The sequence below is a fragment of the Rhinoraja longicauda genome, chromosome 15 (assembly GCF_053455715.1).
Source record: "Rhinoraja longicauda isolate Sanriku21f chromosome 15, sRhiLon1.1, whole genome shotgun sequence".
Lineage (NCBI taxonomy): Eukaryota > Metazoa > Chordata > Chondrichthyes > Rajiformes > Arhynchobatidae > Rhinoraja > Rhinoraja longicauda.
In genome coordinates, this window is record NC_135967.1 from 50,370,441 (window position 1) to 50,383,707 (window position 13,267).

A 13,267-nucleotide genomic window follows, 5' to 3' on the forward strand; every position below is an offset into this window, starting at 1 on the left:
TTTCGGTACCTGCTCATTTCGATTGATCTCTTTTAGTGGTAGCATTTGCAGGACAGAAATAGACCCTTCGGCCCAACTAGTCCATGCCACATGTTGATGGTAGGGAATTTGTCACTGGTGAGTAACATTGTTCTCTATCAGATGTAATAGCTGAGGCCATTCGGACCATCGTCTACTCCGCCATTCAATCATGGCTGATCTATATCTCCCTCTTGACCCCATTCTCCTGTCTTCTCCCCATAACCCCTGACACCCATAACATTGGAGTATCTATCTCTGCCTGAGAGAACTCCATTGACTTGGTCTCCACAGCCTTCGGTGGCAATGAATTCCACAGATTCACCACCTTCTAACTAAAGAAATTCCTGCTCGTCTCAATAGACAATAGACAATAGGTGCAGGAGTAGGCCATTCGGCCCTTCGAGCCAGCACCGCCATTCAATGTGATCATGGCTGATCATTCTCAATCAGTACCCCGTTCCTGCCTTCTCCCCATACCCCCTAACTCCGCTATCCTTAAGAGCTCTATCTAGCTCTCTCTTGAATGTATTCAGAGAATTGGCCTCCACTGCCCTCTAAGGCAGAGAATTCCACAGATTCACAACTCTCTGACTGAAAAAGTTTTCCCTCATCTCTGTTCTAAATGGCCTACCCCTTATTCTTAAACTGTGGCCCCTGGTTCTGGACTCCCCCAACATTGGGAATATGTTTCCTGCCTCTAATGTGTCCAACCCCTTAATAATCTTATACGTTTCAATAAGATCCCCTCTCCTTCCTAAAGGAACGTCCTTTAGTTCTGAGACTCTCCCACTAGTGGAAACACCCTCTCCACATCCACTCTACACAGGCTTTTCACTATTTGGTGACTTTCAATGATGTCCCCCTCATCCTCCTAAACTCCAGCGTGTACAGGCCCACTTTCTAGTAGATTGCATTAAACCCATCCCGATTAAGGGTGATATTCCCAATAGCCTCAGGGATTTCTGGTACAGAACAAACCAGCACTCACTCTCTCACTACTTTCCTCTTGAAGGAGAAGACTCGCACATCCAAGGACGAAGAGGAGTTCCGATCCCCGACCTCACCTCAGCGCAGTGCGAGGATCACTGGATCATCACACAGGCCGGCACCGACACACAGAGATCAGAAATGGGAGGAGGCAGCTCCAGGTAGGTCCGCACACGCCTCACCTTGTCTCCCTGTCACCTTGTCTCCCTGTCACCTTGTCTCCCTGTCACCTTGTCTCCCTGTCTCCCTGTCACCCTGTCTCCCTGTCACCTTGTCTCCCTGTCACCCTGTACCTTATCACCCAGCGTCTCCTTGCCTCGGTACAACCTCCCGTTGTTACAGGAGAGTGCTAGTTGATTGGGAACTGAAGTCCTTTCTCTTTGCATCTAATCTCTTTATACAATAAAGACATTGGAGTCAAGACAACCAATTCATATCCATTTTTAACTGCCCTGAGCAAGTGGCCCGGTCATACTTCCTCAATAGCTGAGTCCTTCCTTCAGAAGGAACAGTGATATCTTTCATAAGCAGCATGCTGTGCATGCTAATGGCGGCAGCATCCCTTTGCATTAAAATGCTTGTTGGTGAAGGTTTTGGGGTTTGGAGTTGTTCTCAGAGTAGCTCAGGTAAGTAGCAGCATGGCATCTTGTGCTTGGCACACAGTGAACCCATTGTGTGTTGGTAATGGAAGATGTGATCATTTTGAGTGTGGGACGGTGCACAGTGTTGTTTGAGCTGTGCTCATTGCAGGCAAGTGGGGAAGATGGATCTGTGGTTGCAGCTTTACCCAGAACATTCCTGACCCTATCCTTGAGGCTAGTGGAAAGACTTGCAGTGTCGTGATGTGGGCCAGGCAGTGCAGCATCAGGTCTTTCAGCCCACAATGTCTCTGCTGAACATAATGCCAAAGTAAACTAATTTCATCAGCCAACACATGATCTATATCCCTCCATACCCTGCATACACATGTACCTCGCCAAAAGCCTCTTAGACGCCACTGCCATATCTGTTTACACTACCACCCTATGTGGTACGCTCCAGGCACCCATTACTCTCCAGTGTAAAAACTTGCCCCATAAATGTTCTTTACACTTTACTCCTTTAACCTGAGAGCTATGCTAGGTATTCTTTGATATTTCCATCCGGGGAAAAAGATTCTGTCCATCGGGTATCCCCTTCAACCTCTAGCATTCGGGAGAACAAGATCCAAATTTGTCCAACTTATCCTGATAGCTATACCCTCTAATCCAGGCAGTTTTTTTCACAAAATGCTGGAGTAACTCAGCAGGTCAGGCAGCACTCTACACTTCCATCCCCCACAAGGATGGTCTTGAAGCCCTCCACTTCTTCCTCGACCGTAGAACCATCCAATCCCCATCTACCAACACTCTCCTCTGCCTAGCAGAGCTGGTTCTTACCCTTAATAACTTCTCCTTTGACTCCTCCCACTTCCTCCAAACCAGAGGCATAGCTATGGGCACTCGCATGGGCCCTAGCTGTACCTGCCTCTTTGTCGGGTACGTCGAACAATCCCTGTTCCAGATGTACACTGCCCCATCCCCGAACTCTACCTCCGCTACATCGACGACTGCATTGGTGCTACCTCTTGTACCCATGCAGAACTCACTGACTTCATACACTTCACTTCCAATTTCCATCCTGCGCTTAATTATACTTGGATTATCTCCGACATCTCCCTACCATTTCTGGACCTCACCATCTCCATCACAGGAGAAAGACTAGTGACTGACATCTACTATAATCCCACTGACTCGCACAGCTATCTGGACTACACTTCCTCCCACCCCGTCTCCTGCAAAAAGTCTATCCCCTACTCCCAATTCCTCCGTCTACGCCGCATCTGCGCCCGGGATGAGGTGTTTCACACTAGGGCATCAGAGATGTCCTCATTCTTCAGAAAACGGGGCTTCCCCTCTCCTTCCTCCAATGGGTGAGTAGAACTGCAGGCGATACTCCAAATGACCATGTTCATGGTCTGACAGGAGCAGAATTAGGCCATTTGGCCCATCAACTCTACTCCGCCAGTCAATCATGGCTGATCTATCTCTCCCTCCTAACCCCATTCCAGCTGTACAGTTTTGGTCTCCTAATTTGAGGAAGGACATCCTTGTAATTGAAGCAGTGCAGCGTAGGTTCACAAGATTGATCCCTGGGATGGCGGGACTGTCATATGAGGAAAGATTGAAAAGACTACGCTTGTATTCACTGGAGTTTAGAAGGATGAGAGGGGATCTTATAGAGACATATAAAATCATAAAAGGAGTGGACAAGCTAGATGCAGGAAAAATGTTCCCAATGTTGGGCGAGTCCAGACCCAGGGGCCACAATCTTAGAATAAAGGGGAGGCCATTTAAAACTGAGGTGAAAAGGAACGTTTTCAGCCATAGAGTTGTGAATTTGTGGAATTCGCTACCACAGAAGGCAGTGGAGGCCAAATCACTGGATGAATTTAAGAGAGTTAGATAGAGCTCTGGGGGCTAGTGGAATCAAGGGATATGGGGAGAAGTTGGGCACAGGTTACTGATTGTGGATGATCAGGTATGATCACAATGAATGGTGTCGGTGGCTCGAAGGGCCGAATGGCCTCCTGCACCTATTTTCTATGTTTCTATATAGGGCCAAATATTGCTCACAATACTCCAATTGCAGCCTGACCAGCGTCTTACAGAGCCTCAGCATTAAATCCCTGTTTGTGTATGTTGGTCCTCTTGAAATAAATGCTGCCATTGTGTTTACCTCCCTTACTACCGATTCAACTTGCAAATTAACTTTTTGGGAATAGTGCACCAGGACTCCCAAGTCCCTTTCCATCTCTGATTTGTGGAATCTCTTGCCATTTAGAAAATAGTCTACGCCTTTATTCCTATTATCAAAATGAATGAATCCATAGTTTGCTACACTGTATTCCATCTGCCACTTCTTTGCCCACTCTCCCAACCTGTCCAAGTCCTTCTGTAGAGTCCTGGCTTTCTCTACACTACCTGCCCCTCCACCTATTTTCATATCATTTGCAAACTTGGCCACAAAGCCTTCGATCCCCTCATCCAAATATTAATAGCCCCAGCACTGACCCGTGCGGAACTCCACTGGTCACTGGCAGCCAACCAGAAAAAGCCCCCTTTATTGCCACTCTTTGCCTTGTGCTTTTTTGGTATGACTGTAAGGCCAACCAAATTCCTCGTATGTTGCAAAACATAATTGGTTAATAAATTACGATTATGATTATTATCATTGTACCTGTCTCCACCACTTTTCTGACAGCTAGTTTTGAAACATATAAGATTATTAAAGGATTGGGCATGCTAGAGGCAGGAAACATGTTCCCAATGTTGGGGGAGTCCAGAACCAGGGGCCACAGTTTAAGAATAAGGGGTAGCCCATTTACAACGGAGATGAGGAAAACCTTTTTCAGTCAGAGAGTTGTAAATCTGTGGAATTCTCTGCCTCAGACGGCAGTGGGGGCCAATTCTCTGAATGCTTTTCTGACAGCTAGTTCCAAATAGCCACCAGTCATCTTTCCCCCTCAACTGGAAACCATCTAGATTTTGATTACCTACCCTGAGAAAAAGACAAGTGATTAATCACCATACAGATGTTCCTCATAATTTTATATATCCCTTTATAATCCCACTGCACAGATTATCTCTTCACTTTGCTCTGTAACAGGAAAAGCATTTCAACCATAACTATATTTACCCTTATTGTTGTGCATGTGTACTGAAGTACAGTGAATGCTTTGTTTAGCATGCTGTACAATCAATAGGTCAGATTGACACGAGGATATCTGGTCATGATGCAATGTGCAATGTGTTTGGATGCTGTTTCAACTGGAAACTGTCATGGTTTTCTTTCAGTCATGTTTCCTTTCAGTCATGTTCCAACACATGTTTCCTTTCAGTCATGTTCCAACACATGTTTCCTTTCAGTCAACAGGCGGCTCAGTCTGAGACCCCCACATTCTTCACGCAGGATGAGCTCAGCAAACTGAAGTCCGACTTCCAAACGGGTGGTGTGGAAAAGATTAAACCCTTGATACAGAATAAGATGAAAGAACTGGACGAGACCGAGGTGAACATCGCCGTGACGGGAGAGACAGGTGTAGGAAAATCCACCTTCATCAACGCCATGAGAGGGCTTCGTAACACAGATGAGGGAGCGGCTGAGGCTCGCACCATAGAAACTACAAAGGAGCAAATCGGATACCCACATCCCAATCTGCCCAATGTCCGCTACTGGGACCTGCCGGGGATCGGATCTCCACGATTCAAGGAGGGTTCCTATCTGAAGGAAGTGCAATTTAAAAAATATGATTTCTTCATCATAGTGGCAGCTAGTCGATTCAAAGAGAATGATGGAAAACTTGCCAATGAGATTAAGCGGCTGGGGAAGAGATTCTATTTTGTTCGCTCGAAGATTGACGTTGACTTTTATTCAGTGCAGAGGGAACGGAAGGAATTTGATGAAGAAGAGGAATTGGAAAAGAAGGAACGGAAGGAATTTGATAAAAATGCAGAATTGGAAAAGATCCGGAGTGACTGCCTCTGTAATTTGGGGAAGGTCGGGATCACTGATCCCAGGGTGTTCCTGATATCCAGTTTTGATCAGGATCAGTATGATTTTGTTCAGTTGAATGAAGCACTGGAAGGTGATTTACCAAATATAAAGAAAAGGATCTTTGTCCTGGCCCTTCCCAACCTCAGTGTGGAGATTGTTCAGAAGAAAAATGAGTTGCTGAAGAAGGGGATCTGGGCATTGGCGATCCTCTCGGGAGCAGTAGGAGCCATCCCAGTCCCTGGAGTCTCTCTCGCGTGTGACATTCCCATACTGATTGGAGCAATCATCCATTTCAGGAAATGCCTGGGTCTTAATGACACTTCCCTTCAGCGACTGGCCGACAGAACAGGTAAATCCATGGATGAGCTGAAAGCAGCAGCAAAATCTTCCCTGCTGGGAGAAATAACTCTAGATATAATTGCTAGGATAGGTTGGGGAGCTGCTATTGTGACGGTTTCAGCCCTGGAATTAGCTCTAGACTTTGTCCCAGTCATTGGCTCCATTTTTGGAGCAGGTTCATCGTTTCTCATGACCTTCAAGATCCTGAGAGATGCGCTGAAGGAACTGGCGGAGAGCGCGGAGAGGGTGGTGAGGGTAGCGTTTGACATTAGAACATAGAAGAGTACAGCACAGGAATGGGCCCTTCAGCCCACAGTGTTTGTGTCAAACATTATGCCAAGTTCAACTGATCTCATTTGCCCGTACATGATGCTGGCTGATCATCCACAATCAGTAACCCGTGCCTGCCTTCTCCCCATACCCCTTGATTCCGCTAGCCCCAAGAGCTCTATCTAACTCTCTTTTAAATTCATCCAATGAATTGGCCTCCACTGCCCTCTGTGGCAGAGAATTCCACAAATTCACAACTCTCTGGGTGAAAAAGTTTTTCTCATCTCAGTTTTAAATGGCCTCCCCTTTATTCTTAGACTGTGGCCCCTGGTTCTGGACTCCCCCAACATCAGGAACATTTTACCTGCATTTAACCTGTCCAATCCTTTAAGAATTTTATATGTTTCTATAAGATCCACTCTCACCCTTCTAAATTCCAGTGAATACAAGCCCAGTCGACCCATTCTTTCATCATATGTCAGTCCCGCCATCCTGGGAATTAACCTGGTGAACCTACGCTGCACTCCCTCAAGAGCAATAATGTCCTTCCTCAAATTAGGAGAACAAAATTGCACACAATACTCCAGGTGCGGTCTCACCAGGGCCCTGAACAACTGCAGTAGGACCTCCTTGCTCCTTATCGCAAATCCTCACGTGATGAAGGCCATCATGCCATTAGCTTTCACCTCTGCCTGCTGTACCTGCATGCTTACTTTCAATAGATTGAAAGTAATCAATAGACTGAAGAAGTCAAATGCCAAATCTTGCTGAATAAATAGAAGAGGGATAGTATATTTATGATGACGAAGAACCACCAGTGAGATGGACAGGTTTTACTTCCACAAATTCAGAAGCTCTGTAACAATCAAGGTGAAATGTTATTAAGTATGTGCCTATAGAAGGCACAGTTTGGTGAACTTTCAGTTTGGAGATACAGCATGGAAACAGGTCCATCAGCCCACCAATTCCACACGGACCATTGATCACCCTTTCACACTATGTCCACTTTACCCCACTCTCTCATCCACTCACTCCACACGAGAGGCAATTTTACAGAGGTCAATTAACCTACAATCCTACACGTCTTTGGGGTGTGGGTGGGAACCTGAGCACCCCAGTGGAAACTCACATGGTCACATGGAAACCATGCAAACTTCACACAGGTTGTACCCGCGGTAGGATCGCGGTAGGATCATGCTTGTGAGTGTGATTTGATACGTAATGGGGAGTGTCTACATGGGAGGAGGCTAACGTAGTGACAGAGATTGTGGGTCAGTTTAGTCTCGGAGGTTGGAGAGAATACAGTTCTTTAGCAGGCTCGCACCAGTCATACTCACGCCAGCTTCACTCACAAGAACCACACGGTAACGACTATATGAATTTTACTGTGTTGTTTGATGAAGAAACAGTTGATAAGCACGAAAGGTTATGAATTACTCTTTGATTGTGCTACTTTAATAAAGACCAATAAATCAAGAAAAGACGTTTGGAAGATTCGTTTTGTTATCTCAGAGTGCGATGCGTGCATAAGCTAAACCTCCATTCCATCCCCGAGCAGGAATGGCTATCGAAGTTGGACTTTGAGAAGGTATAGAAACTGCCATTACATTAGAGTAAAGAACTCTTCTCTGAATGGAGCAGAGTAAAGAACTTCTCTCAGTGGAGTAGAGTAAAGAATTTTCTCTGAGTGGACTAAAGAAAAAAACTATTCTAACAGAAGAATCTAAGAAAGACTTGTTCTACAAGCAACATCCGATTCAACAGTGGAATTGAAGAAGAAGCTGAATCTGTGCCAGAGATTAGAGCTGAAATCCTGGAACAAAGAACCTGCCGGTTGAAGCCAAATTGACACCTGGATCATTAGAAGATTGAAGACTTCATTGACCGGGTACCGTGAGTAGACGACTGTTTAGTCGTAATTTTAAGTTAAGGTCGAAAAACTTAAAAGCCTGTGAGAAAATTCTGCAGAAGTAGTATTCGATACAAGAAGCTTGTTTATGCTATGAGGAGATAAGGAAACCAAACTCGCAGAGCACGACCTGGAAAAATTAATTATGTTATGAACTTCTACAAGATAAGGTGCTCAGCCAGCGATTGTTTACCATAGGTACTGGCCCAAGACTTTCAGCCTTGGAATTAATGATGTGTTTTGAAAAAATACTCATTCCGTTGTGAATTCTTCTGGTGTTTCTGGAACATAGCGATAAGCACCAATTCATCATGGATCTTCCATCAGGTAAGTATGAGGAACCGCCACAGGAGGGAGATGCGAAACAAAAATCAAGAAGATATGAAAAAAGAGAAATTCAACTTTCGGAAAAAGGGCAAGCAGTCTATCTGGAAAGATGCCAGAAGAGTGACAAGTCGTGGAAACAGGTCATCAAATTAATTGTCTGTCAGAAGGAACTAATGGAATTAGATGAGAATGCGAACCCATTGTAAAATCTGGTCTGGATCAACTACTCAACCTTTACCATGGGGTTGGAGAAAAACAAAAGTCACTACTGAGTTTACAACTGACCAAGCCAGAACTCCAATGGGACACTCAGTGGTTCCAAGAAAGGGTGAACATTTTTGATGGTTTCATGACTGACGCGGAGAAGTGGTTGTCTGAAATCAGGGCTCGAACATTGCACTCTACAGTAGAAGGTGCAATGCAACAAGGTGTTGAGGTGGAAGAAGAAATTACACCTCAGGATAGTGTCTCAAACGTCTCAACACGAAGATCTAGACGTAAATCTGCTTCTGTAGCCAGTTCAACTACGAGGGTCTCTGCTCAAATGGAGGCTGAAGCTGTGAAGGCTGCTGTCTCGCTAGAAGCTGCCGCCTTGGAGAAAACATACCAGCTTGAGGATCAAGAGAAACAACTGAAGAGAGAGGCTAAGAAACGAGCAGAAGAGCAGAACCAGGAGGATGAGGAACGAGCAGACCAGCTGAAGAGAGAGAAGGAATGGCTGGAAATAGCCACGAAGCTGGCAGCTGTAGAGGCAAGGAGGGACATACTGGAAGGCCGAGCGTGGATCAAGATGCAGCTCGATAGTATCTCAGAGGAGTTCCTTGATCTAAGAAGGAGCTACTAAACTGGAAACAACAGCTGAAGCCAACCCACAGCCAGGACCAGCCTGGTCTCGTGAGTAAGTGGATGGTTGACAAAACTTCACCAAAGCAACCGGGTGCTAGACCGAAGCAACCTACCTTTGCAATGACTGTTACGGCTCAAAATGAGCCAACCCAGTACTCTTCTCAGAGGCCTGTTCATCAGCTACCTGCACCCAGCCAGAGACAAACAAATGATTATGGGGCTCGTGACAAATTTTATCCGGATCGACCTGTACTGAGCCAGGGATTTCAAAATAAATTCTATGAATTGGTAAGGAATCAAACGAAACTCAGCGAGCTCATGGTTCAACAAAATCTTTCTGCCACCTTACCCGCAATGGAAATTCCTAAATATGATGGTGATACATTACAATATGAAACTTTCATAGTAGCGTTTGAAGAAGGAGTGAGATCAAGTCACAGAGATCGCTTACGATTTCTGGAGCAATACACAAGCGGATATTCGAAGCAGCTTGTTAAAAGTTGTCGACATTTGCCTGCGGATGAAGGCTATCGAAAGGCAAGAAAATAGCTTGAGGTGCATTTTGGTAACAAACAGAAGATTGTTAACGCATACATGAAGAAGGCCTTTGCTTGGTCAGTTATTAATGTGGAAGATGTGAAGGCTTTGCTTAAGTTTGCGATATTTCTTAGTGGTTGTTGTAATTCAATGAGAAATAGCAGCCACATGGAAGAAATGAATGTTGTTAGTAATATGAAGGCTATCGTTCTAAAACTGCCCTTTCGACTTAGAGAAAAGTGGAGAGATAAAGCAGGCCTGATACAGGAGGTTGACGATAGAGAGGCCATGCTTCCTGACCTGGTGAATTTCATGGAAAGAGAAGTATGGTTAATGTCAAACCTGTGCTATGGGAATATTCAAGATCCCAAATCAACAACTGTCAAAGGCTCTACCTTTACTAAAATCAAGGGAAGAACAGGACCTAAGGAAAGTAGTTTTGCTACTGCCGCAATACCCGTAGAAACGAAGGATGGAATGAAAAAGGATGTATCTACCGTTAAACCACAAGGGTTTCGTTTTTCATGTAACGGTGGAAACGGTGGACACAAGAATATTTACCTCTAATTCAAGAGCGTCAACAATGGTTGAGAGTGAGAAGAAATTTTATTCCAGGTGATATCGTCTTGGTAGTTGATTCTACTGCACCACGAGGTTCTTGGTTGATGGGCAGGATACTGTAGATTATGCCAGATGTTAAAGGTTTTGTGCCTACTGTACGACTTCAGACTAAGGACAACATCTTGGTAAGACCGATAACCAAGATATGTCTGCTTCTAGAAGGTGAAGGAGAAGATCGAAGAATCGCTAAAGAAGTTTGATTGCCAACATATAATGCATATTACTTTTGTTTTTGATAAATATTAAGCTTTTATGGCTCCTTTTAATATCTATTGGTAATTGCTTCGTCATATACGCAGAACAATTAGGGCCGGTGTGTAGGAGCCATTTATGCTTAATTTAGTTACTGTCATTGTATTATGGCTATGTTTAATATTTCTAGTTTATGTCTTTTTTGCATGTTTGTGGGTGTGATTTAATACGTAATGGGGAGTGTCTACATGGGAGGAGGCTAACGTAGCAACAGAGATTGTGGGTCAGTTTAGTCTCGGAGGTTGGAGAGAATACAGTTCTTTAGCAGGCTCGCACCAGTCATACTCGCGCCAGCTACACTCGCAAGAACCACACGGTAACGACTATATGAATTTTACTTTGTTATTTGATGAAGATACAGTTGATAAGGACGAAAGGTTATGAATTACTCTTTGATTGTGCTACTTTAATAAAGACCAATAAATCAAGAAAAGATGTTTGGAAGATTCGTTTTGTTATCTCAGAGTGCGATGCGTGCGTAAGCTAAACCTCCATTCCATCCCGAGCAGTAATGGCTATCGAAGTTGGACTTTGAGAAGGTATAGAAACTGCCATTACATTGGGTAAAAATAATGTGTAGCTTCAAATCTGAATTGTAAATGCTCATTTAACGCATGTTGAACGGGAAGGATAGATCAGCCGTGATTGAATGGTGGAATAGACTTGATGGGCCGAATGGCCTAATGCTGCTCCTAGAACTTATGAACTGTATTAATTCTGATTTTCAGCGCAATGTATGTTCACGATCTGTATAATTGAACAGCGCTCTGTGATTAACATACAATATGCCGAATATTTCTCTCATAAATACATATCTGTGCCTTGCGATTGTACAAGATAAAACTTCAATAGAAATGGAAATATTGTGGTCTGACATTTTTCTAGCGTTTGGTTGCACAGCGCAATGTATCTCGAGAAACACCAAGAGAGTTGTGTGTCCTGCGGAAATGCATTGCACCTTTCCACAGGTTGCCAAGGTCCTCCATAGAGTACAAGATTCCATGCAACTCATGCACATAGTATTTACAAACATTAATCAATGGGCAGCACCTCATTCCACAGACTGTACAAGTCAAAGTCATCTGCTATATTGAGGATGCAATCCAGGGTATTGTGTGGTAATCAATAAAATATAGAAAAAATTGGTTCGTCATAAAAACTTTACAGATATGGGGGACTTAAAGAAATGAAGACAGGCGTAATTTATTCAGACTGCAGACTGTTCTAAATTTTCCACTGAGCAAATTGGTTCCCTTAATTAATGAAATAACAGATCATTTAAGAGTTGTGTTGAATTTAGTTTGGGTAAAGGACTAATCTAGTAGAGGTGTATAATGGTCTGATTGAGATGTATAAAATCATGAGTGGAATAGATCAGGTAGATGCACAGAATCTTTTGCCCAGAGTATGGGAATTAAGAACCAGAGCTCGTAGGTTTAAGGTGAAGGGGGAAAAGATTTTATAGGGATCTGAAGGGTGACTTTTTCACACAAAGTGTGGTGGGTGGATGGAACAAGTAGCCGGAGGAGGTAGTTGAGGCAGGTACTATTGCAATGTTTAAGAAACATTTGGACAGGTACATGGATAGGACAGGTTAGGATGGATATGGGTCAAACACAGGCAAGAGAGACTAGTGTAGATGGGACATGTTGGTCAGTGTGAAGGAAACTAATTTCACTGTGTTAACAATTAACAGATGTGACAATAAAAAGCACAATTGAGTATTTAGTGGGCAAGTTGGGCAGAATGACCTATTTCCACATTGTGTGACTGATTAAATTATGTGATCAGGAATAATACGAAGAAATTTGCAAAGATCATATCGGGGCTGGTGTTGAGAAACACTTCTGACAGCGCTGTTGCAATGCAATGCATCCCTCCAGTAATACAGACTTAATACATTCAGCAACTAACAGACATGATGGATGCAGAACCAGCATCACACCTGCATGTAAATGCACCATGGTGTGCAATAGACAATTAAATACTGACAAAGAGGATCAATACAAAATGTTGGAGAAACACAGCAGGACGGGCAGCATCTCTGGAGATGGGTGACGTTTTGGGTCGAGGCCCTTCTTCAGACTGAGAGTCAGGGTGAAGGAAACGAATAAAAGGTGAGAAGGGGAAATGAAGTGTTTAACAACCAGGAGATTGCCACAGCGCAGGTTCAACCAAACCGGACAGGTCATGGGTGAGGGGGCAGACGAAGCAGTCCCTGGTCCTCCAAGTTGGGGGTTGGGCGTGGGGTTAACTACCCCACCCCCTGGAAATAAGTATGAGTTACAGAAACTTTGACGAATGAAAACCAAATGACACACTTGGTTGAAGAAGGTTCCCCAGCGACAGGGAACATGACACTTCCCAGCCAAACCCGCAAGGGCGCTGGGAAGCTGACACACCTTCTGACGCCAAATAAATCTATCCTTGTGGGGACATGGAGCATCCGAACCATGTTCCAGGCTGGCAAGGCTGCCAATGTTGCCAAAATAAAAAATAGTGCGCTCAACTGGGGAGATCTCGCAAGAACCGCCAACAACCGAGTGAGGTGGAGGACATTTGTCAATGGCCTACGCTCCCGAG

At 44.4% G+C, this 13,267-nt stretch overlaps 1 protein-coding gene across 1 annotated transcript; it reads left to right on the forward strand.

Moving 5' to 3' along the window:
• The first annotated feature begins 1,091 nt into the window (after window positions 1-1,091).
• Window positions 1,092-6,331, forward strand: LOC144600460 (interferon-inducible GTPase 5-like). The gene is made up of 2 exons (XM_078412078.1): window positions 1,092-1,169; window positions 4,956-6,331. Exons 1-2 carry the CDS (start codon window positions 1,150-1,152, stop codon window positions 6,199-6,201), a joined length of 1,266 nt encoding a protein of 421 aa, XP_078268204.1. The 5' UTR covers window positions 1,092-1,149; the 3' UTR covers window positions 6,202-6,331.
• Window positions 6,332-13,267: the final 6,936 nt, after the last annotated feature.